Here is a 27,219-nt window from a genome sequence, read left to right as displayed (position 1 = left end):
GGTTTACACTACACTTTTGCAATCCATTTTTTTTATCTGTTTTTGAAAAATAATGGATGGAAAAAGAGATGCAACTATGTGCATCCGTTTTGATTCGTTTTTCCACTGACTTCCATTGTTAAAAAAAAAAGATCAAAACACATCCTTTTTTTTAACGTTCGTAAAAATATGCGTGACCTTAATTTTTGTGCACTTAAAAAAAAACAGATTCATTTTGATCCTTTTTTTATAATGGAATTCAATGGAAAAGTAGATCAAAACAGAGGCACACAAATGCATCTGTTTTTCCATCCGTTTTCCCCAAAAAGGGATGAAAAAAAGGATTGCAAAAAAGTGTGAACCCAGCTTCACCTTAGGATGAGGCTCATAGACATTTTCTTTTGTCGTGTTCTGTCATTGGAACAGAACAATAAAAAACAGCATCAGTGGATTGTCAGACATCAGACACAAATAGCACCTGCCAGATACCATTGATTTTAAAGGGGTTGTCCAGCGAAAATCTTTTTCTTTCAAATCAACTTGTGTCAGAAAGTTATATAGATTTGTAATTTACTTCTATTAAAAATACCAAGTCTTCCCAGCACTTATTAGCTGCTGTATGTCATGCAGGAAATGTTTTATTTTCAGTCTGACACAGTGCTCTCTGCTGACATCTCTGGCCGAGACAGGAACTGTTCAGAGCAGGAGAGGTTTTCTATGGGGATTCATAGAAAGCCAAGACAAAGTTCCTGTCTTGGCCAGATATGTCAGCAGAGAGCAGTGTCAGACTGAAAATAAAACATTTCCTGCATGACATACAGCAGCTAATAAGTATGTGAAGACTTGAAATTTTTTAATACAAGTAAATTACAAATCTTTATAATTTCGATATCATTTGATTTGAAAGAAAAAGATTTTCGCTGGACAATCCATTTAATGTTGTCTGTTTCCAGCATGATGTCCAGGATTTTATCCGATAAAATAGTGCACTCAATAGGCACCCAATGGAGCAGATGTGAACCAAACCTAAAAAGCACCATTTTATATAACTTTGTAATGTGTGTTATTTAAGTGAATGGCCCCCTTCCCCGTGTTCTCCCCACCCCCGGAAGTGTGGTGCATTATACTCACCCAATTACTGTCGACCCCGGCTCCCATTTTGGGACAATGATGTAATCTTCAGGAGACCAGCCGGACAGCTCCAGCCCTCCCTCATACCGGCCCCCCCTCTGCCGCGTCATCAGCTGCTCAGCCACGATTGGCTGAGCTCCTATTACACGGAGCGATGGCAGCAGATCGTTGTTATCTAATGCTGCGTTTACACGGAGTGATAATTCGCCCAATCGATCGTTTTACGATTTTGAAGCAACGATTTGGTTTTTATAACGATCAGCGTTTAGATGAATAAATTGTTAGAAAAATCATTAGAAAATTCGTAAGAAAAATCGTTATTGCGATCGTTTTTAAGATCGCTTAAGCCCATCTTTTAAATAGGGTAAATCGTTGAAAGACTGTTTACAAGAAACAAACTGCGAATTTTCAGCGAACGACAAACGACGATTTAAGAACATGTTGAAAGGTCAAAATGACCGATTTCTCGCTCGTCTTTTGATCGTTTGCTGTGTTTACACTGTACGATTATCACTCAAACGCAGCATTACACGAGACGATTATCGGCCATAACGGCCGATATTGGCCGAATACAGACGATAATCCCTTCATGTAATAGGGCCTTTCGATTTGGCTCAAAAACTGCAGTGGCAATTTGAAATTATATTTGCTTTATTAGTCCTTTTATTTCATTACAGTTTGCACTATGATGCATGGTTTCTGTTGTAAACGTAACTTCCTGTAGTTTTCTGTTTTTAGCAAAAGAAAGTTTGATTTTATATAAGTTATATTATTTTCTGATATACTTTTCTGTATCATTTCTTCAGACTTCAAGATCTTTGCTTGTGGTTATTGAAATGCAATCTGCATTTTGGAGAAGACTTCTGGTCAGGTGATGATCAAACAAGTGCACAGCTCCGATAACTGCTGTAATGCACCATGCACCTGTGTGATCATCACACCACCAAGGGAAATGTGTTAAGCTGTTAAACCTGTCACTGTGAGCTGCCACGTGCTCTCTAGTTTGGTATGGAGAGATGCAGCTTGGGTCAGGTTGCAAAGTAACATCTACATGCCGGCAAATTATGTGCACAATCTGTATTCTAACTAATAGGGTTTGTGCACAGAACTCTCTGGGAGTGGAACATAGCCTCAGCAACCCAATCCCACAATGTGAGCTGTGAAGAACATGTGACAGTGCACAGGGACAGGTACCCTCTAACCTTAAGTACCCTCTAAGGTTAATAAACTCTCTGTTATTAGGCCTCCTGCTAACAGATTATTCTAGAATCCTATGATCTAAATGTGGTTCAGTAGAATAGAGCACTGAAATGCAGCCATGTAAAATTGGGTCTAAGGGTTCTAAAAGTTCATACAACCCCTGTTATACAAAAAATCCAATTTGATAGTCCTGGTGGCATATTTCATCAGGTGCCATATCAGAGCTATTCTCTTGTAGAAAAAAAAGTTTAAAGGGGTGCTCCACTCAAGAAAGATTTAACCCTGCCCAATCCCCACCTATAATCAACGCTTGCTTGTAATAGGTTTCTATTACATGAATTGGACCGTTTGTCTGCAGCACATCCTAACTCACACCCTGAAGCTGCAGAAAATCCTCACTTCCTGGTCCATTCTGTCTCCACTCCTCAGTCCTCCCCCTTCCTTCGGAGACCAAACTCACATGATCTCTGTCTTTCTGTAGCCAGGCAAGCTGTAACACCTCATCTGTAACCCACCCACCACTGACATCATACCAGTCAGTGAGCACCAGGCCAAGGGACGGGGAAACAGAACAATGACAGCCTGAACTCAGGGAGACCAGCCAAACGACAACACTGCTGGCTGCTAGTGAAAGCACTCAATGCAGTGAAGTCCTACGTGCATTGCCCCCTGGGAAACATGAATATGCAAAAGAGGAGCCCATGGAGCCTCATTGAAGAGTCTCAAAACACAGGACTAGCCAGATATCCCTCCGGGAAGGACCCAGCCAAGGGGCAGCTCCTGTTAGGAAACCACCAAAACCACCATATTAAGTGGTCCTATAAGTCAATGTAATGACAAGGGATAAACCAAGGACTTCACATAGGGTGTATGTGGTTAGAGCAGACGAGCAAAACCTTTATAAGGCAGAAGCTAATTGTCCTCAACTATGGAAACTTGCCAATCTAAATGAATCCCTGGATCAATGACCTGTTCCCAGACTCTAGTAACTATAACTTATAATAGTATAATCAAGCCACCTTTGAATTCTTGTAGTGACTACTTCCTCCAGCATAAAGTTCCATAGTCTCTACTTTGTTGGTTTAGAAAACTTTAGAGATGAGCAAGCATGCTCAGTCATGCACGGTGCTCGATCAAGCTCAATGCTTGACTGAGTACCTTGTGCTTCTAGGGTGCTTGATCCACAATCCGTGCCGTAAAAAAACAGGACCTGTCCTATTATAGGCTGTAATTGCAATCAGCATTTTTTGTGGATGTTGCTGATGCAACGACTGTGAAAAGGATAACCCTCACATTTTTTGCGGATCCACAAAAAATACAGATTACAGAAGCACTACGGACAAATTTTTGCGTATTGGGGACATTTTATATACAGTGCTGAACATTACTGAATGTGAGGCCCTAGGCTGTGGAAATGCAGAATTCTGCCGGGGCTGCATGGGACATGTCAGTGATATATACTTAGCAGTCCTGCTCTGCCGCTGGGTTCCAGGGCACCTGTTATCTATCAGCAATTTCAGAACATCCAGTGACAATCCATTCCCATAAGAAATAAAGGCTCAGCATAGACAGTACATAGTCTATGCTGAGCTTCCATTTCCGGTCAGAATAGCACATTACAGAATGTCTTGAAATCGCTGACAGAGGTGGGGAGTGGTCGACAAGAACCCGGCAGCAGTGGCACATCAACCCTGCAACCCTGGCAGTATAGTTAAATATCATTTTATCCCGGACAACCCCTTTAAGTTAACCCCCTGGGGACAGACTGTCACTTATGGTTAACCAGGTACTCTCCGCTCTGTTGAATGGGGGGGCACCTAATTAAATAATCAACTTTCCCACTTTTTTTAATGGGGCTTGTTACTCGAGTTGAGCACTCAAGCATTGAAAAATCCTCGACTTGAGCAGCAAGCACTTGGGTATTTAAGTGCTTGATCAAAAAATAATGTATCTGCTTTCTCCAGGCAATATCATTAGTAGTATAAAAAAAATAAACTCATAAGATAAGGCGTTAATAACATTTTACTAGATATTATGCTACAGTCCAAGCTATTCAAGTGCTGGCTTTTTGGCACGATGTGTAAGGAATTATACTTTTGTGTTTCTGCAGAATTTCCTTGGACACATCTCTACAGTTCTGAGATTATTAATTATTTGGCAAACAAATGGAATTCGAAGTAAATGTCAGCCAAACAAACCCAGAGAGCTGGCGCTGTTTTCTCTGGAAGATGCAAACTAATTAAAGCAATAAAATGATGCTAAATAACAAATTAAAGTGGGAGCTGTTATGTGTGAGGTTTTAGGGACATCGGCTTCATAAAATGGGAAACTCTCCTTTGTTTGTTTAAATATGACCATATTTAGCAGAGAAAAAAGAGGCTAGTTTACAAGTTGTTAGGAATTTGAATAAATAATAGATTATGCAATACTTTGTAATGCCACTGTGTGAATTAAGGCAATGAAATTCTCCAAAGTACAAAATTTCAGCCATAAAGCATTTTCAACGTTGCTACTAATTTTCTAGCCTATAAAATAACCCTACTACAGATCCATTACAGTACAGAAGTACTTTAGGCACGCCAGGCAAACTCATTCTGGGAAAAAACGTATGTGATTTTTAGTTATCTTTCACCATTGCCTTATTTCAAGGGGTTCCTGCACCCTAGAGCTTGACAGTATGAAAGTCACATGATAATGGACTGAATACATTAACCAAGCACTACTCATTTTCAGACAGATACTGCATCTACAATGAATTCAGCTACTTGTAATACAAATGTTCAAGCTTCATATGAGTGTTGCCAGCCTTATCAGTTTCTATATGAAGTCATTACCTATATCTGGTAGCTGCTTAGACTCCTGCAACAGTGACCAATCTCCCAAGCAGTGACCAATCTCCCAAGGATTGAGTATGTCAGAATTCAACTGGTCCAATTCTTCTTTTTTTTTTTTAAACTGAGGTTTATTGAAGGTTGTACATAATATACCATACAGAAGATTGTCAAGAGAACAGAAGGACATAAAGTGTTGCAGGTCTTTCACACAAATGAACAGTATGCACAACATAGTGAAAAACATGGAATATGTGCATGCCCTAACCGAGGGCCTGCCCAACCATAAATAAGTCTATGCATCCTAACTAGCTAATACAGTAAGCAACCCTGGCTGCCTATACCCTGTACATCCACAGAAGATCGTCCTCTCCCACCTCTAGACCCCTCAAGTGCGCAAGGCATCTCGCTGACTCAAGTATCGCGACGGGGAATAATTAGTATCCGGTGAGTCACACCATGTACCCCAAACTTTTCGAAATTTAGAAGCACAGCCCCTATGCTTAAACACAATGTTCTCATAGGAAATGGCCATATTCACTAGGGTCATCCATTCGGTAAGCGAAGGGGATCTAGAGTCCAACCACCTGAGTGCGATAGCCTTGCGAGCAAGAAACAATGTTTCCCTTATAAATATCATCTGGTGGTGAGTCCACGCAGTCTCATCTAGTATACCCAATAGGCAACATTTAGGGGAGCGATCAATAGGCCCCGGAAAGAGCCCATCCATTACTTCCCACACCTGCAACCAAAAAGCGTTAATCAGCGGACAATTCCAGATCATATGAATGAAATCAGACCTTGGATGCTTACATCTATGACACTCCGTAGTGGGGCATTTGCCCATTTTGTGCAATCTGACCGGTGTCAAATAACATTGGTGAAAAATAAATAGTTGGGTGAGTTTATTATTAATTGCAGGGGAAACCAAAGTGTGAGAAGCTAATGCCTCATCCCAGTCCTCATCCGTCATGGATGGGATTAGTTCTTTCCACTTGACTTCTACTGGGAGAGGTGACCCTTGAATTTTAGCGTTCACAAGGTGTGTGTAAATCGCAGATATGATGCCCTAGGGCCTTGCGATCTAAAGACACCTATGAGGGGATATTTGGAGTATACTTTATGGGGGACGTCAAACTGTGTCGTTACTGCGTGGCGCAGCTGGAGGTATCTATAGTGGGAGTGGCGAGGAAGATCATGTGCCTCCTGCAGTTGCTGAAATGTTCTAAAATGTGGGGCAGCAAGAACATCTCCCAACCGACCAACTCCATGACGAGACCAGAAGGCGGGGTCCAAGGCCTCAGAGAGGTGAGTTAGAGTAGGGTCGTGCCATAAAGGTCGGTCCAACATACAGTCCGTGTACTGTGAGAGGCGCTTGGCAGCATTCCACACCTGAGCAGCAAGTCTGTGCAATGGAAGCCATCTACCATCCACTTTCCCTTCCAGGATCGGCCAGAGGTGCTGTAAGCCCAAGTAGTATGCAAGGTGATGCTCCTTATTGGACAACACTTCAGCTAGAGTCCACTCCATAAGGTATCGCAGTTGTCCTGCCATATAGTAAATATAGAAGTCCGGAAGGGACATACCACCCTGTGATTTAAATCGCTGAAGCGTGGATAGCCTTAATTTGGATCTATTCTGTCCCCAGACAAAGGGAGGAAGCATTTTATTTAACTGTTTGAAGAATGTTAGTGGGATTGGAGAGGAGGCGTGTTCTAATAGGTACAGGCACTTAGGAAGTATAACCATTTTAAGCAGGTTGATGTGGCCTGAGACCGCCAGTGGGAGAGCTGGCCACACCCTAAGTTTATCTCTAACATAGGCTAAGAGGGGGAAAATATTAGTCTGGTAATCATTTACGAAAGTGCGGTTAATAATTATGCCAAGGTACTTAAAGCTATCCACGACTTTGAGGCCAGATGCCTCCTCCCCCCACCCGGATGGCTGAAAGGGCATAAAGTATGATTTCCCCCAGTTGAAACGTAGGCCTGAGTGGATGCCAAACTGCTCTATCAACTGAATTGCGGTTTGTAGAGTCCTCCTGGGCTCCGACATGAAGAGAACCAGGTCGTCAGCGTACAGGCCAACCCTATCCTCCCTCATGCCATTTATGATACCTCGGTAGTCCCGGCTCTGGCGAAGGTGCAGAGCCAAGGGCTCAATGGCTAAGGCAAAAAGTAAGGGAGAGATAGGGCAGCCCTGCCGCGTTCCCCTGGCCAAGCCAAAATAAGGTGACAGATTGCCATTTACGGATATGCGGGCTCTAGGGGAGTGGTAAAGTAGGGATATCCATTTCATAAAAATAGGGCCAAACCCAAAGTGCCTCAGAGCAGACAAGAGAAAAGGCCACTCAATAGAGTCAAAGGCCTTGGCCGCATCAAGTGAGGCCAAGGCCCAGTCCCTCCTCTCAGACATGCCCACTTGTGTCAACACCTGGACTCTACGTATTTTGTTAGAAGTAGAGCGGCCCGGCATGAAACCACAGTGGTCACAGTGTACAACTTCCAGAATGACCTTATTAAGCCTATTGGCCAGTACTTTGGTTAGGATTTTATAATCTGCATTGAGCAGAGATATCGGACGGTATGAACCGCAATCAAGCGGGTCCTTATCCGGCTTCAAGAGCACTATAATGGTGGCATCATAGAAGGACTCTGGAAGTTGACCCTGCGAAAGAGCAGCCTGGAAGACCTCCACCAAAGAAGGAGACAGTTCATTCAGGTACTTTGCGTAGACCTCGATCGGAAGCCCATCTGGGCCTGACGCCTTCCCTTTGGCCGGATCAGAGATAGCCTGTTGTACCTCCTCAAGGGTAATAGCGGCCTCCAGCATGGTACAACTATCAGGCAACCAGGTAGGAAATGTTATATCAGACATATAAGCATCTATCTGAGACTGTGAGAGAGGGTGTGGGGAGGAGTACAATTCTGTGTAAAAGTGAGCAAAACAATCTACTATGGCCTGGTTGGAGTCCAGCACCGTACCCTGTGGGTCTTTAATTTTAAGTATAGAGGGCGATCGGGAGTTTTGATGGATCAAGTATGCTAACAGTTTACTTGACTGGTTGCCCAGTTCAAATGCCGATTGCTTATTAAAGAAAATAAGTCGGTTGGCCTTCTCCTGTAGCAGGTGCAAATATCCTCTCCCAGTTCCCAACCAGGCTTCCCGATTGCTGTCTGAGGGGTCCTGAATTTAAGCCTGTTCCTGGTGTTTACAATTATTTTCCAACTCGGTTTCCTCTCTGGCGCTCTCTCTCTTGATGTAAGTAATCGAGGACTGAAGGCAGCCACGCAAATAAGCCTTGGCGGTCTCCCATAGGATCAGTTTATTTTCATGCGGAGAATTCAGGTGGAAAAAACATTTGAGCTGATCCGGTATACGGTCAGTCTCGCCGAAGAGAGAGAGCCAGAAAGGATTGAGTCTCCATACCGAACCCCCCAACCGAGGCTGACCAAGAGTGAGCAACACAGCCAAGTGGTCCGACACGGACCTAGGAAGATATGTGATTGAGGTGGCTGCGGAAACCAAAAGGGGGTTTCCTACAACCATATCAATCCGTGAAAGGGTGGAATGCCCAATAGAGTGGCAGGAGTATACTTTGGTCGTGGGGTGGTAGTGTCTAAAGACGTCTGTCCAGCCCAACTCATTGAGCAGACCGTGTAGAGGGGTGGGGGAGGGGGGTGTGGTGGGGGCATTGGCTAATTTGTCAAGGGTCAGGTCTAGAACCATATTATAGTCGCCCATGCAGAGCAGGGCAGCACCAGGATATGAGGCTGCGAAAACCGCCGCTTGATGTATAATCTGTAGTGAACAGGGGGGAGGATTATAAATGCACAGCAGGACATAAGGGCGATTATCAATGTAAGCGTGTACAAATGCGTATCTGCCCTCAGTGTCCACTCTGGAGGCCGCCATCTCCCACTTGACCGACTTGTGTACCAACAAAGATACCCCTCTGGAGTGTGTGGTGTGGAAGGAGTGTACAGTACCTTGCACCCATGGCTTATTTAAGAACCGTGCTGTCTCGCAGACCATATGTGTCTCCTGTAGGCACAACAGGTGTGGGTTGCATTTGCGGATCTGGGCAAACACCATAGCCCTTTTCTGTGGACTGCCAAGGCCTCTCACATTCCACGACATAATTTTAATGGACATCATGGCACCTAAAAGAAGAGAACAGACAGGGCAGGCAGGCAGCATTAACAGTTAGGAAATCTTGGATGCATAGAACTGATAACAAAAACATAATAAACCAATAAACAGTGCTGCTCTCGGCAACAAACATATGAAAGCAAACAAAAAGCTGTACAGCTAACATGTGGCACTTCTATGTACGGGGGGATCCCGTGGATATAAACCCATATGTCAAGAGTATGTGTGCATAGGCTTCTAGTCCCGCCGGTCCTGAGCCCAGCTGTAAACTAACCTAAGGGTCTAAAAAATAAAAATGTCCAGGTGATCAATAACATAGTAAAGGAATCTGTCCAACCTAGTTATGCCAAGTAGGGAGCAGAGGTGTCCTCAAGGTCAGCGATAAGCACGGTGTATCCCCTCACATGGAGGCGACCGCAGGGCTCCTGTAACAGTGCTGATACTTCAGAAGTGAACACCATAACAAAGAAAGGTGTAGTGCAGGTACGATCAGGAAACAACAGGTAAGAACGTCAAACAGAATAACTCAAAGCGTTACCGCCCGATATGGCATCGTACTGGGACCAGTACATGGCGATCAAGTCGTCAATCCTCCTCACGTCCGCGGGCCTCGGCCTGACGTCTGGCTGCCCACTCCTCAGCGTCACGAGGCGCCATGAAGAAAATGGCTCGAGCAGGGTAGGCCATGGAGTATGGGATGTCCAGTTCTTTAAGTTTGCGCTTAACCGCTACAAACGTGGCCCGCTTCTTCTGTAGCTCCGCCGAAAAGTCGGGGAATATAGAAATTGGCGCCCCATTAAAGAAAAGGGCAGGTAGTTGCCGTACCTGACGCAGCACCAAGTCTCGATCATTGCAGTTGAGGAGTCTGGCAAGGAATGGGCGCAGGGGGGCCCCCGGTGGAGGTGGTTTCGCGGGCACCCTGTGTGCTCTTTCGACTGCAAAGGCCGCTAAAAATAGGCAGTATTTCCTTCAGCCATTGCTCCACAAAGGCGCCTGGAGCAGAGCCCTCAGAGCGCTCTGGTAGGCCCAGGATCCGCAGATTATTGATTCATAGCCGATTTTCCAAATCATCGGCCTTAGATTTCCATTGCTCACTCTGCTTTTCCAGGGCAGTAATGGCCGCAGGGATCGGAGCTGTTCTATCGTCCAGGTCCGATATACGGTCCTCAGTATGCCCTGAGTTTAGGGAGGTCCGCCCGCAGTAGGCCCAAGTCTATTTTGACTTCCTCCAACATACCCGTGAGGGAGGCCTTGCATGTGGTGTTAGCCGCGAGAATCTGTCTCATGGTCGGCTCTTCCACCTCCTTCGCTCCACTGCCGGATGAGCTGCCGGCTACGCCATCATCAGGGTCTGCACGGGCTTTAGTCGCGGCGCGTCCGCTTCCTCCTCCGCCACTGCCGCCATTTTGGGAAGCCGTACGCGCCTGCGACTGCAGCTTCTCGGGAATCGTAGGTTGCTTTGTGAGTCCCATGGCGGATCTCCCTGAACGGGCGCAGGTGCTGGGTCTCTTTTGTGGCGCTTTGGAAGCCAGGATTCTGTGCAGGATGCTGGGTTACACGGGATCTGCACGGAGCTACTGCAGCATGCGACCGCTCGCTCCGGCGTCCAAGCCATGCCCCCCAATTCTTCTTTTACACAACATCTGCCATCAGGGGAGAGTCAGGAGCCATTTTAGATGGGCATTTTAGATGGGCATTACATTACATTAGCATTACATTTATAAATGAAATCTGTGACATTTGTGAAAACATACAAACAGATTGAAACCTCAATACAAACAATATTGGAAACTCTCAGGTTGTATTTCTGCAGCTGTCAAGTTCCCTCTGCAAAGACAGTTAGTGAACCTATATTAGCTCAAGAGGGTGGGACATGAACAAGGGCCCATCAGACATTGGATTCTTTTTTAAGACAAAAGACCCCCTGCCTTGCACTTTTATCCACATGGGATCAAAGAGACAATCTGCATATGAAAGACTTATAGTATTATGCAACTTAAATTAGCCAATCGCCACCCCGCCAGCTTTGAGACCTTCACAACAAAAACACTCACATCTGTTCAATCAATTGCCCTATCTCTTCTCTGTTTGTCCATTGTCAATTTTGCTTGTCAAGTCAATCGGTTTATTAGATTATGCTTCAGAAAACCACGCTCACAGCTTTAGTCCTCACAAAAAAAATCTAATAAAACATTGGTTAAACTTTGAAGAGCCTGCCTTTTATACTGACAATGCCATATCATGACCCCATGCAATGCTCTTCTTTCAAAACAGTATTCCTTTGGAGTTTTATATTACATACTATGCTATTTTTAGATTTTTTTTTAATATATAAAAATTTGTAAATAATTGTAACATACATACAACATACAGATGGGAAAATAAGTATTTGATACACTGCAGATTTTTTTTAAGTTTTCCCATCTACAAAGAATTGAGAGATGTGTAATTTTATCATAGGTACGCTTCAACTGTGATAGACACAATCTATTAAAATAAATACAGAAAATCACATTGTATGATTATTGCATTTTATTGCATTAAAGAAAGAAGTATTTGAACACTTACCAGCAAGAATTCTGTCTTTCACAGACATGTTAGTTTTTCTTTCAATTGCTCTCCTACTCTACACTCATTACCTTTATTAATTAAGCCTGTTTGAACTTGTTACCTGTAAAAAAAAAAAAAAAAAACACTTGTCCACACACTCAATCAATCAATCAATCAATCAAACTCCAATCTATCCTCCATGGCCAACACCAAAGAGCTGTCTAAGGACACCAGGGGTAAAAGTGTAGACCTGCACAAGGCTGGGGTGGGCTACAGGACAGTAGGCAAGCAGCTTGGTGAGAAGGCAACAAATGCTGGTGCAATTATTAAAAATTGGAAGAAACATAAGATGACTGGTGCTTCATGCAAAAATTTGCCTCGTGGAGTAAGGATGATTATGAATAATGTCAGGTATTAGCCCAGAACTACAAATGAGGACCTGGTCAATGACCTCAAGAGAGCTGGGACCACAGTGTCAAAAATTATTGTTACTATCATACTACGCTGTCATGGATTAAAATCCTGCAGGGCACACAAGGTTCCCCTGCTAATACCAGCACATGTCCAGGCCCATTTGAAGTTCACTAATTACCAAAAGAGGCATAGGGAAGGTCTTGTGGTCAGATGAGAAAAAAAAATCTTTTTGGTATCCACTCCACTCGCCATGCTTGAAAGGAGAAAATGAGTACAACCCCAAGAACACAGTCCCAACCGTAAAGCATTGGTGTGGAAACATCATACTTTGGGGATGTTTTTCTGCAAAGAGGACAGGATGATTGCTCGTATTGAAGGGAGGATGGATGGGGCCATGTATTGCAAGATTTTGGCCAGCAACCTCTTTCCCTCAGTAAGTGCCCTGAAGATAAATTGTGGCAGAGTCTTCAACCATGACAATGACCCCCTCCTAATTTCTGCTTCCTGGTCCCTGTGATGCTTCAACTGCACAGAAACTGCCCCCACTGTCTCCCTCATGGGCCAAGGTAGGTTGCCACGGCAGGCAGTGACTGCCTGAGGTAGACATACAAGAACCAGTGGTGAGTGTCAAGGCCTCAGAATTTTGTATTTATTTTTCATTTTTTATTCATTTTTATTTTTATGTGTCAACTGTACGGTATTTTTTCTGGAACAAACCCTTTAGGCATTTAACTTGTGTACCCTATAACTAAGAACTTTACAGTTTGAAAAGCATAGGCTTTGGTGGGTATAATCTTTTGGGGGGGGGGGGGTTCTGCTTTAAATTTTTTTAATAAATGTGTCTATTTTATGGATTTATGCTGGACCCTTTTCAAGTCAGAATATGCTTTCTAGCAGAGCCCATGCACGCCTATACATTATATATGGTACACAAAAATGGCAGATTATTGTGGAATAAGTCCCTTACTCTTAAATGTATCATAAAAAGTATTTAGTTACAAGGCAAACTTTAAAAAAAAAACTATTAAAAGAAGGAAATCATTCCCAAAGGGAGCAATTAAAACTGTGAAGGTCAAACATAACATTATCCACATTATCAGTGAGGCCATAGCCTTAAATGTTTGATTTGCTCTTGGGGTAGGTCAGTACACCTTATGTTCATAAGGTTATATTGTCCGAGTGAGCAGATATTTCATGTCAACAAACCTACAAACATCTTGACTTCACAGATGAAAATGTCAAGCATTGTATTTATTTTCCATTTAATTTATTTTGCAGGTAATATTTGCCTTAAACCAAACCCTCTTGCAGCAGGAGAGCCTTCGTGCTGGAAGTCTCCAAGCTCCGTACACAACCGAAGACCTCATCAAACATTACAACTGTGGAGACCTGAACTCCATAATATTCAACCATGATTCTTCACAAGTATGTTCACATATTCTCTTCATGACATTGCTGTGTATAAAATAAGATTTTATGTTCTAAAAACTGTTTATTTTACATGTGGCACACTTGGTAGTGGTTCTTATGCGTCTTATTGATCCTATGACACCTGTGCTCATTGGTATAGAGGATTTCTATCTCCCACAGGGTCTGTGCGAGATCTCCCTGCATTTACATAGACATGGCATTCTAAATAGGGTACCACAAACTCAGAAGCTACCACAGGTATAAGGCAAAACAGCTCGGACAACTTCCACATATAGTTCCTCCTATATATTGAAACTATTATATATATATATATATATATATATATATATATATATATATATATATATATAAATAAACATGGCAACCTTTCCACAAAGACAGCATGGGTCTTTGTCAAACCTTGACAAGAACCTGTAGTGTCTTTGGGTATAATCACTTCCATGTATAAACTTGTACTCATGTAAACTGCATTAGGAATCTGCGGTGTTTTATATGGACTCTTCTGGGGTTTGGAGTTTGGATCCCATCATATAGAAGCTTCATTGCATCCATTTTGTATTTAGCTAACAGGCAGTACAGCCCAATTTCTTTTTTTGGATTTTAGTGTATCTGCCCCCCTCCTGATCAGAAGATTACTACAGACAGTAGCGGATTACAATAGGTCCGTTTCGGGTGGTAGCTCGGGGCTGGCGCTCCTGCCAATGGCCAACCAAAAAGATTGATCATTTTAGTGGTGAAATGTCTCCTGGCTACAGTTCTGCCATGATTTGCAAAAAACACTGTTTTCTACAGCAATTTTGTACAAATCAGGGCATCATGACTTTATCTATTCTTTACTATGAACACTAAGCTGCTGCTATAGTTTCAGTGTTGGGGGGGTTGGGGGGGGCAGGCTTGGTGAACAGCCCGGGGCCTATGGTAAAGTCAATCTGCCCCTGACCACTGACAATACAAGCTTCCCAAACCCTAACCACTGGATGCAGTTTAGTTTGGATAATTTAGTGGGTTAAATAGAAGGTATACCAGTGTATTAAGTTACAAGGCAAACTTTTTTTTTTATAACTATTGAAAAAAGGAAAGCATTCCCAGTTAAAAATATATGGAAGCCTACCTATAAACAACTGTTTCCTTCTTTTACAAAGCATGGCAGTGATGGCTATAATATTTTTGTCTCCATTTCATACTGTATACACTTAAAATATACAAGCTATAAAAGCTGCTCCATTATGTAATGTATATAGATAAACCATGATATTAAAACCACATCTTATATTATAAGGTGAGTTTATTGCCCAAAGTAGAAGCAGATCGAGTCTGTGGTGTGCAGCTACTACAAAACAGAGTTGAGTACCCGGCAGATGGTGCTGAGGTGTAGTGCATGCTGGGAGATGTTGTTTCCTGGCCAGGAGCCATGATGTAAAACTGGGATCATTTGTAAAAGTTTAAATCTAGGGCTAGGAGCAGCTTTTTGTGCATCTCATTGTCATGTGATCGCTGGAGTTCTCCTTTAAAGGGACCTTTTTAATGAAAAAAAAAAAAGCTTAGCTATGTGCTATGTACAATATATAGGGGGGAAAGGGGTGGGCACGTCCATTGTCCAGAGGATCACATTGCTTCTGCACGTAAAAGAAGACAAGTTCACTGGTTGTCCTTCCTTTAATAATTTTTGATAGTTGCTAATCGGTGAATATCAAGGACACCCTACAAGACCTTGCATTTATGATGCCCCAGACATTTAGCCATCATAACATAGCCCCTGTCACTCAGATATCTACTTTTGCCTTTTCCTGCCTCCAACACAGCAACTTTAAGAACTGACTAATGACTTGCTGCCTAATATATTCCATCCCTTGACAGGGGTCAATATCACAGGATCAATGGTATTCACTTCATCAGTAGTGGTTTCAATGTTATGGCTGATCAATGTACATTATCCCTGTACAGAGAAGGAGTATTTAGATCCTCTGCCTCCCATGTGTTAGTGTCTGCACACAATGATTTGTGACATCTTGTGTCTCTCTCCATATTTAATGGCACCAAATTAAAGGGAGCTTTTTATGGGATTGTCCACACTTAAGGTCCTATTACACTATATGATTATCGGCTGTATTTGGATAAACGACTAGAATAGCAAAGATCTGCTGCCGTTGTGCCGTGGAACAGGAGCTCCACTATCTTCTATGGGTTGTCCGGACAATCTAGCGATCATCGGGCAGCTTTCACCCGCTCACTGCCGGCGCGTGTAATAGAGTCGGCAGCAGGCGGGCAATGAGAAGCAAACGAGAGCTAACAGCATTCGTTTGCTCCTCAACATCGGCCTGGGTAATACCAAGCCTAGGGGCTTTGGTATTAGAAGTGATTCTGATAATAGCTGTAAACTAGAAAATGTGATTTGTGCAGTTGCCTAATATAACCTGAAAGAATGTACACTTAAAGGGGTACTCCAGAAAAATAATTAACTTGTGTCAGAAAGTTTTACCTATTTGTAATTTACTTTTATTTAAAAACTCATCCAGTACTTATCATTTGCTGTATGTCTTACTGGAAGTGGTGTATTCTTTTTAGTCTGACACAGTGCTCTCTGCCGCCACCTCTGTTTGTGACAGGAACCTTCCAAAGTAGTATGATATCCCCATAGAAAACCTCTTCTGCTCTGGACAGTTCCTGTTATAAACAGAGGAGGCAGCAGAGAGTAAGTACTGTGTCAGACTGAAAAGAATACCATTTCCTGCAGGACACACAACAGCTGATAAGTACTGGAAGACTTGAGGTTTTAAATAAAAGTAAATTACAAATCTGTATAACTTTCTGACACCAGTTGATTTAAAAACATTTTTTTTTTCACCCGAGTACCCCTTTTAGATCCTTGTTTATCTGAAATCACAGGCTGGGGTATACTGGTTAAAAATGATTGAAAGCTGAGTTGTTACATTAATCTGCAAGTCTCCTGACACATCCCTACAATTCTGCTTTCTATTTCAGGTGCCTAATTTCATAAATGTCACACTGCCGCCACATGAACAAATAACTGCACAAGAGATTGATAACTATTTTCGACAAGAGCTCATCTACAAAAGAAATGAACGTATGGGCAAGAGAGTGAAGGATCTGTTGGAAGAGTTTCCAGAAAAGAGTTTTTTCTTTGCCTTTGGTGCAGGTAACAGCAGTTCTGGATTTACGTGTCAGGAAAGATTTAACAATTTAAGGCCATGTTCACATGGCGTATAGCACCGGCCATTCTGTGACCCGACCGGCTCACAGAACGGCCAGTGTTACTGAAGATCATCCCAGCCGGTACTGCAGATCTTCATTTGTGCTGAATTCGGATGTGGGCGCACCCGTGTGCACCCGCATACGATTTCACCCGTGCACACAATGGAGCTTACAGCCGGAGCCGCACGCTCCATTGTGTGAACTGACAGGTTCTCTGCAGCCGCTATTCAATGAATGAAAATTGGTGAATTGCAACAACGGCCGTGATCTAAGGATCGTTTGGGCAGCCCCTTTTTACTGCTTTCAACCGCTTTCACTGTTTATGCCTGTAATAGCACAGACAGCAAACGAATGAGGGGGAAGTGAGCGCTGACCTGACAGGTCGGTGCTCACTTCCCCTCATTATTGTGCTGTGTAATATGGCCTTAAGATAATAGGAAAGGAATTACTAAATGGGCAGACTAGATGTTTTTTTCTGATGACAGTCTTCTATGTTTCTATGTCAGAAGCCTGTATAACAAAATATTCTGATCAGGCAGTGAAAATGCAAAAGAGACAGGGCAGGCAACATTAAATGAAGACTCCCCTTATAAGAGCTATAAACCATTCCTGACCATAAGGAATGGGTGACCTTTCCCACAGGTAACTAGAAAAACAGATTTATCTGTATTACACCCAAGTTTTTATACATATCTGGGCATAATAAAGACAGTTTGTTAATGGGATGCTGCTGCCATGTCTGCAGGATTTAAATGCTGACCATTTGGGTGCGTGCGCACTCAGACTTTCAGCAAATTCTTTCATCTCTAAAGACCACCCATTACTGCATACTTGCAAGCTCTTTTAGTGAGTGTATATTGCACTTTCATCACTTGATGGCAGTCATACAGTGTTGGCTAGATTGAGCATCTCCAAAATGGTAGGCCTTGCTGGGTGTTCCCAGTATGAAGGGGTAAGTACTTACCTAACGTGGTCTAAGATTGGGCAACCAATAAACTGGCAACAGGGTCATCAGTACCCATAGCACATCAAAACCCATAGGAAGCAAAGGCAAGACATCTGAAGAGCTACTGTAGCACACATTAGAGAAAAAGTTAATGTTGGCTATACTAAAAAGGTGTCCAAACAACCTGCACTGCCAGCTGCTAACCCCCATTGACTGCCAAAAAAACAATAGGTATGTGAGCCTTAGAACTGGACCATGGAGCAAAGAAAATAGGCGTCCTGCTCTAATTTTCTTTTATATTGTGAATAAGTGGTTGCACGTACCTTGCTTACCTGTGTAAGAGATGGTATCAGGATGCACCATGGGAAGCCAGCAGATGCAGGGTGGATAACGTTGGCGTCTGCCATTCTTGTGGATACGTTGATACATACCACCTAGTCTATTGATGCATCACTTCCTAGGTTTTAGCTTGAAAAATTCACACACCTAAACATACTTGAGGGGTTAGACTACATTAATCAGGGAAGTTGTATCAGGTTACACTCTGTTTTATGTAAAACCATCCGAAAAGCATAATCCTATTACCCCATAGTTTACCCACACAAAGCCTGCTGGCTTACAAGGCTGCTGGACAGTACATGAAGGTTTATTGCAGAGTTAAAAAGAATTTAGTCTCATGCAGTACTTTAATAGCTTTGTAATGGATAATATTTTGTTACATTGGAAGCCATATGAGCCAACTGCAGATAGATAGATAGATAGATAGATAGATAGATAGATAGATTTGAGTTAAATAGATTGATTGGTATTATGCTGGGTTTACAAGTAGCGATAATTCGCCCGATCGTACGATGAATGATTTCGAAGTAACACTTTTTTTTTTATAACTATCAGCGTTTAGACGGAACGATATATCGTGCGGAAAAATCGTTTTGCGATCGTTTTGTGATTGCTTAAGCCTATCTCGCACATAGGTTAGAGCGGTGAACGACTGTCTACACCAGGCATGTCCAAACTTTTTTCGAAGAGTGCCAAATTTGATGAAATGAACATGTGCGAGGGCCGACCATTTTACATGCTACATGCTATATGCTTTATAACACAGGCAGATAATAGCAAGCTGTAAAATAGTCGCACATCAGATAATGGAATTATAGCATAGTGAAAGGCAGTCAGGGGTTAATGAAGGGTATGACAGCTTGCTACCACAGATTCCTATATGCTCCCTTTATGTATCGTGAGTGTATAGCCCTGCTTTTCCTTGCCTACAGTAGCCAACTCCTCTTCAGAGACTACCACTACCTATGTATGGCTGCAGAAATTTTTTGTTTGAGGACCCTGCTGGTCTAACCCTTCTGGAAGAGTAGGGTGGCGTTGGAACTTTTAATATATATTATTTATATAAGTTATATATAACTAAGCTGAGGTCATCAGCCTCCTTGACCTCTGAGGAGTTGTAAGAATCTCCAGCCCTAGAACTCACGACGTGCGAGATCTCCAGCTGGCCGGATCACCGTCAGTACTCAGTACTGAAATCTCGGAAAGCCGAAATCTCGCGATGTCCGAGATGTTAGTACTCAGTACTCTAGTGCACGAAAAAGGAAAACCGAAATCTCGGACATCGCGAAATTTCGGCTTTCCTTTTCCGTGCACTAGAGTGGCGTGGCGACGAGAGCGGCAGTGGCAAAGCCGCAAGGTATCTGCTGCTGCTGGATACCTGGGGGGCCGTAAAGGTTCGGAACGCGGGCCGCAAATGGCCCGCGGGCCGGACTTTGGACATGCCTGGTCTACACGGAACGATCTGCAAATTTTTTGCGAACGATGAACGTTGATTTAAGAACATGTTGTAAGATCAATATGAACAATTTCTCGCTCTTCGTTTGATCGTTCGCTGCGTTTAAACTTACGATTATCGTTCGAATTCGTTCGTTATCGTGCAAATTTGTACTATAATCGTTCCGTGTAAACGCAGCATTAGACTGACAAAAGAAAAAAAGAAAGACATGCATGCTGGTTTGCTGGTTTGCAGGAGAGACACATCTGAGATTCTGTTTATTTCTAGTCACTGAGAACCAGACTACCTAAAAGTTTCCATATAGCATCTAAGCAGGTTTTCGGCAGCTGCTCAGTCATTCAAGTGACAGGTGGAGGAAAGAGAAAACAGACTTTGTATGTTTTGAAAGAATGTTCCTTGAGCTATCTCAATTGAAGCTACATGTGTGGTACCTCATGTATTATTTATTTCTAGTTTTCCCACAATATTCAATGGGGGAATGTTCAGAAGTGTCACACTAAGGCTTCATTTGCACATACGCAAAATTTCTCTGTAATTGCGGATCCGCAGTTTCGGACAAATTTAGGGCCAATAAGCTTCTATGTGCCTATTCACACATTTGCAGTTTTTGTTGATCCGTGAATAGGCTGAGATCCTTGATGCAAAATAAAAACGGAATAAGTCCTAGTGCGGCAGTTGCAGAACAGGCCATTGTCTATAATGTAATGGTCCATGAATTGTGGACCACTACGGATGCACAAAATGCTGTGCGCAATATATTGTTGAATGAATATGTTGAAAAAATGGTATTGTTTATTAATTTATGGGGTTACCAGGTATTGTTACAAAGGTGTTATGAGAAGTTATAAAGACAACCCTTGATCTACCCACTTACAGCATCCCTTGAGCTCTGTAGTGATCACTGAGGAAGATTCATTCATCTATACACATCCATAGTGCTAAAAAAAAAAGACTTTGTGGGGAAATAACCTGAAAATGTATATTTTTAGAGTCAGTGAGTAAGATTTGTGCAAAATCTGCTGAATAAAAATAATTTTAAATTTCCATATTTCCTATTCACTCACAAGTATTTAGTCACCATGTTTATTTGACACAAGAAAAAAGCAAAGCAAAAAAGTGGTCCAGGAAATGCCAGCCTTCAGAGACATTAAACTGCAAAAATCCTAATTTACTGTGGAAATGAATTGGTTAAATGGAAAGAGGTGTCTGATGGCAGTCCAGTATGGACATCCACAGCAGCCTCCCACACCTGTTGTTTCCATCATAGAGAAGGAGAATAAAACAGATGTAATCCTTTTTAGCATGTGGTATTCATTCACACTATCCTTTTAATCTCTGTGCAGGTCATTTCATGGGTAACAATACTGTCATTGATGTTTTAAAACGATACGGCTATGATGTACATCACACACCTGCTGGAAAGTCAATCATGGGGTAAGTTGTTACATACTGTATGTAAACCAATAAGATAACTATGTGTATAGATAGCCATGGTTACAATGATGACATGATAAAATGCTTGCTGCTGTGCAGAGCATTTAAGTAAATGTGTTCCGATCTGTTCCAAGTGAGTTATCATATGTACCTTATTGTTATTAAGTAGGAGTCCATGTGAAGTCTAATGCTGGGTTTACACGGAACGATTATCGTGCGAATTTGCACGATAATGATCGAATTCGAACGATAATCGTACGTGTAAACGCAGCGAAGGATCGAACGACGAGCGAGAAATCGTTCATTTTGATCTTTTAACAGGTTCTTAAATCGTCGTTCGTCGCCGTCCCGGCCGAGACCATACTTTACCTGCTCCGCGTAGCAGGTCTTCCTTATCCCCGGCTCCCCTCTTCAGTGCAATGATTGGCTGAAGAGGGGAGCCGGGAATTTCAAACGGCTCCTCTTCAGCCAATCAGTGCTGGCGATCGGAGCGGCGGCGGGGGTGGAGATCGGAGCAACGGCGGGGGTGGCGATCGGAGCAGCAGCGGGGAGGGGGGCGATCGGAGCGGCGGGGGTGGCGATCGGGGCGGCGGGGGTGGCGATCGGGGCGGTGCAGAGGGCTGCGGTTGAGAGGGGTGGCGGGCTGCAGGCGGGCCGGGCTGCGGGCGCGTGATCGCAAAAGGATTTTTCCAGACGATATATCATACCGTCTAAACGCTGATCGTTATAGAAAAAAAATTGTTACTTCGAAATTGTTAATCGTGCGATCGGGCCAATATTCGCCTCGTGTAAACTTAGCATTAGGGTCCGTTTACACACACAGATTATCTGACAGATTTTTGCAGCCAAAACCAGGAATGGATTTGAAAAAAAGAGAAATCTCAGTCTTTCCTTTATGACCTGTTCCCTGTTTATAGTCCACTCCTGGCTTTGGCTGCAAAAATCTGTCAGATATCTGTCAGATAATCTGTGTGTGTAAACAGACCATAAAGGTGCCCATACAAAATAGATAAATGTCAGACACCCAACCTCAGGATTGGCTATCTAATTTCAAACGTGTATGGGGGCCTCCTGACTCCAGAGACAAATTATTTTATATTAGATTATGTTCACATATGACATCTTTAAAGGGTGTCCCCCAACATCATCTGTTGGAGGAGAGAAAGATTGGGCATAGTGAAAGAACATTTGGCCAATAGCTATTGAAAGCGTCTGGCCATTGTAAGGCTGTTCACACATGTACTACAACATTTTATCTGGGATCTGTGACATGGCCACTAAGATCTAGTGGACACCCTTCAAATACATCACATGGAAGATCCAACACCGATACCATAGTACAGATGTAAACATAATCTAGTATTTATTCTTTAAAATATTTCTAGATTTGCTTTCAGTAAATGTACGACTGATTTAAAACTGTTTTTTTTTCTTTCTGAAAGTGGCAAAAGTAAAAAATTTCCTGCCTCAAAGTTATCACCTTCTCCAGTCTCATTGCCATCACCCCCATGTACATCCACATCCAAAATGAGGCATAAAGTGAATCCACACAAAGAGAAAGAGATCATCCCCAACCTGCTCATGTCTGATAATGTAGACATAATGGACAAGGATGACAGGAAGTACAAAAAGAAAAAGCCAAAGAAGGAAAAACACCGTCATTTTAGTGACCTCTGGGTTCGCATTCATGAAAGGTAAGTATAGACTATGGAACTGATATTGGCAGGGAAGACTGTCAACTGCATATACTTGGATGACTGTTTTAGTCAGCAGAAATACAGTTAAAGGCCTAATTGTTTTAGGCTCCCATCACACACTACAGTCTAGCCAAAATGTTACAGGTGGGTGAGAATTAAAGTCACAGTTGCCGCACCAAAGTTCTGTTTCCATTCTATGAATTCTGGATTGATCCGGATGTTGGGTACAGTCTGGTGTGCACTACACTACTCTATTACTACCCCTAGGCTTTTGCTGCTGCCGTTTGCAGCAGTTTGTCGCTCCCCGGCAGGAGGCAGTGTAATAGCACAAGCAGTAAGTGGGAACAAGGAGGAAACAATCTCTGACCTGACAGCTTGCTTTCCCCTCATGTTGTGCCGTGTAGTAAGCCCTTAAAGGGGTACTCCAGCGGGGGGGGGGGGGGCATTTTTTTCTTTGGACCGGGTAGGAGGTGGCTGAGGGAAACAACGTCCACTCACCTCCCCGGTTCCAGCGGCGGGTCCTGCATCGCGGCGCTCCGGTCGCCGCTTCCTGGTGTCTGACACGGGCCCGAGACGTGACGTCTCAGGTCCGCTCAGCCAGTCTGTGACGGAGGCGGGATCAGTTTCCAGTTTGCTTAGTCGCCTCTCTCACTGACTGGCTGAGCGGACCTGAGGCGTATGCTAGAACCGGGGAGGTGAGTGGACATAGTTTCCCTCAGCCACCTCCTCCCTGGTCCCAGGAAAAATAATGCCCCCCCCCCCCCCCCCGCTGGAGTACCCCTTTAAGCCCTAGTGCTTTTTTTCTAAGAAAAAAACAATATAAGTCTATCTTATTTTCGGAGAAACATGGGGGGGGGGGGTGATTTATCAAACATGGTGTAAAGTGAAACTGGCTCAGTTGCCCCTAGCAACCAATCCGATTCCACCTTTTCTTTCCTGTCTCTTCTGAGAATAGTGACGTTTGATTCCTGATTAAATAGCTACAGTTTACTGGAATGGGTCGTGCTAAATTTCTGAGGTTAGACATAGCCTTGAGCATAGAATAGTAGTAATAGCAATTAGGCTGTACAAAGTGAGTTATTTATTAATCTAGAGTCTGACAAACGGGATGGACCATTTATTATCAGCTTAATAAATAACTTTTTAACTGGATGAACTTTTTGTAATAATAAAAACCAAAGGAAAGAGGCAAACCTCTATCATTACCAATGTAATGTTAAAGATAGGACCTCATAGTCTTGAAGTGTGCACCTTCTCTTTAAATCAAAATCTTTAGCCATAATTTACTATTCAGATCACTTTTTACATCTCACAATCTTAGTCTGTAAGTAAATTAAAATAAAAAGCATTAGATAGTTGAGTGTTCCCTAATGTGCATGGTCATTCTGAGCAACAGGTCAGAGAATAATGAGATTGTATCATTGTTAGGAGTACAGTACATATATTCCTTGAGAAATCCAGTCAATATAATCTGTGATCTGTCTGTAATCTTATTAAATCTGTGGATTAGATGGAGCACTCACAACCCTTAGGCGAGGTGTGATATAGGGCCCTTTTATTCTCCAGGGGTGTTCTAAGATCACAGACTTTACCAATGTCATCTTCTCACATGTATCTATGACATATAAGCAGATCTTTTTGACAGGATTCCAAATAGAAATAGCAAAGAAACTTGAGATAAACCACTTCACCATTAGGCACCATCAGTGTGAGGAAGAGATGTTTGTCCTCACAGATTGCTAATGTCATGACATGTTCATGGAAGAATTATATTGACTTCAGTGAATAAACATAAAAAACAAACAAAAGATCATTAGCACAGGGGTGTGAAATGCCTCACCCACTAAAGCTGGCCATACATGTCATTGTGCATCAGAGCATATGTATGAACAGGTAACATGCAGGACTAGGACAGGTCAAGCACATGTTTAATAAAAAAAAAAAAAAAGTGATGTGCTTTTGCAAAATGACTTACAATCAGCTAGTTATAATCAGCCGATAATGCCAGGAATATCTAGTTTTAACCTAACAGAAAATTTTCAACAGAACACATAGCTTTTTTATACAGTAGTTTGCCGTCAGCCATTCCATACAATCTATTGTGTATAAATTTCTAACGACGGTCAGCTGAAATTGTCGGCCAAGATTTTGTCTTATGCCGTTGCCGATGTAACATACTAAATCTTTTACAGAATGTAGTTAACCAAAAAATAAAAAAAGAGCACTCATGTACTTGTTTCATGGCATTAAACCTTTGAATTACCTTACAAAATATTTACAGGAGATAAAGAACATAATGAAAAATAGTTACCGTTATGACAATATTTTGCATGACATCTAGTCTATCTCTATTACATTAACCTACAGTGCTAAAAATATAATCATTAAAGAAAGATCCACTTTAAGGCTGTGTTCAGACGTTGTAAGAGACTGGCCGTTCCGTGACCTGGACGGTGTCAGATAAGATGATCTTTAGCGCCGCTTAATTCTGATGCGGGCGCATCCGTGCGTGCCCGCATCAGAATTCCCCACTGCACACAATGGAGCGTGCAGGCGGAGCCGCGCGCTCCATTGTGTGAACTGACAGGGTTTTCTGCGGCCGCTATTTAATGAATAGCGGCCGCAGAAAACTAGCAAGTCAGTTTCTTGCGTGGCGCTAGGGAGTGTATAGTATGTGTATACACTCTGTCCAGGATTCCCTCAGCATTCAGCACAAAGTAAGTTCCGCACTAATCACGGCCGTTGCAACAATGGCCGTGATTAGTGTCGTCAATTGAAAATATTGTATGTTGAGACCAAAGTTCTATGCAGTACAGGACATGTAGTATCACACTATACTTTGGAGAATCACTACTAGAAAGCCAATTTGTGCATGCATTTCAGTAATACTGGGATTTTATCAGTAAAATTCACATGTGCGGCAGATCCTGACTGTCTGTAGCATTGTATGTTGAGTCCAGAAAGGACCATTGTATGTTGAAAATTTTGTATCCTGAAGCCATTGTAAGTTGAGGGATGACTGTAGTTTGGCATGTTTGTGGCATGTGGAACAGCAACTTAGGCCATACACCATTCTGTCCATGATATTCCCATTCCCAATAAGCCACACCCCCTTGTCAGTTGAGACTAGGGTTCTGTTCTTCTTGCGGTACTTTGCTTATTAAATGTGCCAATAATGCTGAGCACTCTGTATAATTGAGCCATCCAAAGTTATTGAGTTGATCTTCAAATACTTGCATCGTTTGTGTTTTCCTATGAATGACTATTTTTTTTTTTTACCTATTGCAGTGTCACCGACCCTCCTCCACAAATCCGAATTATTAATGGCTATATTACAGTGGAACCACAGCCCAGAAGATATGGGAATGACCATGTCATGCTGGCAGCTAACAGCGGCTCTTCAGTTCAATCAGCTTTTACTATCCTATTACTGTGCATATGCTATATACAATATCTGTTGATGCAATAAGGCTCTAAAAAGCCGAAACCCCAACTGACACAGCATGGCATTCATGTCAATGGACAATAATGTGTTTGCCAGCACTGGAAAAGGGTCTATTGGCATTCAAGTGTTTAGTGACTACTGCCCTAAGTGCTTTACCTTGTAATGGACCATTAATATAATTTACAGATTAATAATGAACAGATAATATACTTTTTATTGGAAAAGTTATATTTTTCTTCTTTTGAGGAAGGATGCTTTCATGTTAATCCCATAATGCACTTGGGAAATGTACATTGTACTGTGACATAGATGTATTTTAGCTTTATAAAGCAAGACTAAAATTATTTTTTATCTAAAAATGTATTTTGTTAAAATTGTACGTCTGTCATTTACTTTTCAAGGGTGATGATATATATTTTCATGAAAAAACATTACATTGTTGAAAAGATAGTCACATAGCAAGTGCCTTGACCAAAAGTTTTTGTTTTAAAGGAAAGTGACTGTTCCGGAATGTAAACAAGCCTAATTCGACTTTACAATAATGTGACAATGATGCCAATGTGGCCATTCTCCAGCAATTATTTCTAACTATGTTCTAGAAAAGAATCTTAATTGTGTTTTTCAGAGCAATCAGAACAAAACTGCTTCTCTGAACACATCATTTAAAGGTATTTATGCTACATCTGAAAAGATTGATGGTGTCTGCTTGTTAACCCTCTGCTTCTTGTTGGTGTAGCTGAATAGATAGTACAGCAAGTAACTCCACAGATACATAGGGGGATCATTTTAAGCACACCTGTCATGATGCAAATGAAGCGCTGTCTTTGGCGCATTAAACCTCACAATGTTATTATCCAAAACTCCACTCTTTTTCACTTCAGTGGGAGGAAGGGAAATGTGTAAAAAAGAAGTTCAACACTGAAGCTCCCACTTATGGCACAAATTGCACCAGATTTTTGGCCCAGGCAGCTGGTACCTGTCATGATGAACGCTGACCTGAT

General features: G+C 42.4%; 1 protein-coding gene across 1 annotated transcript in view; it reads left to right on the top strand.

Moving 5' to 3' along the window:
- The window catches only part of TRABD2A (TraB domain containing 2A), a 58,252-nt gene extending 31,789 nt beyond the window's left edge, over nt 1-26,463 (top strand). The window contains exons 3-7 of the mRNA XM_069964395.1: nt 13,536-13,682; nt 16,671-16,845; nt 20,986-21,076; nt 22,519-22,770; nt 26,062-26,463. Of these exons, the coding sequence (XP_069820496.1) occupies nt 13,536-13,682; nt 16,671-16,845; nt 20,986-21,076; nt 22,519-22,770; nt 26,062-26,242 (846 nt within the window). The 3' untranslated portion in view covers nt 26,243-26,463. The remainder of the gene's footprint in view (nt 1-13,535; nt 13,683-16,670; nt 16,846-20,985; nt 21,077-22,518; nt 22,771-26,061) is intronic.
- The last annotated feature ends 756 nt before the right edge of the window (nt 26,464-27,219 follow it).

The sequence above is a fragment of the Dendropsophus ebraccatus genome, chromosome 3, assembly GCF_027789765.1.
Source record: "Dendropsophus ebraccatus isolate aDenEbr1 chromosome 3, aDenEbr1.pat, whole genome shotgun sequence".
Classification (NCBI taxonomy): domain Eukaryota; kingdom Metazoa; phylum Chordata; class Amphibia; order Anura; family Hylidae; genus Dendropsophus; species Dendropsophus ebraccatus.
This window is presented reverse-complemented; position numbering and strand designations above follow the sequence as displayed.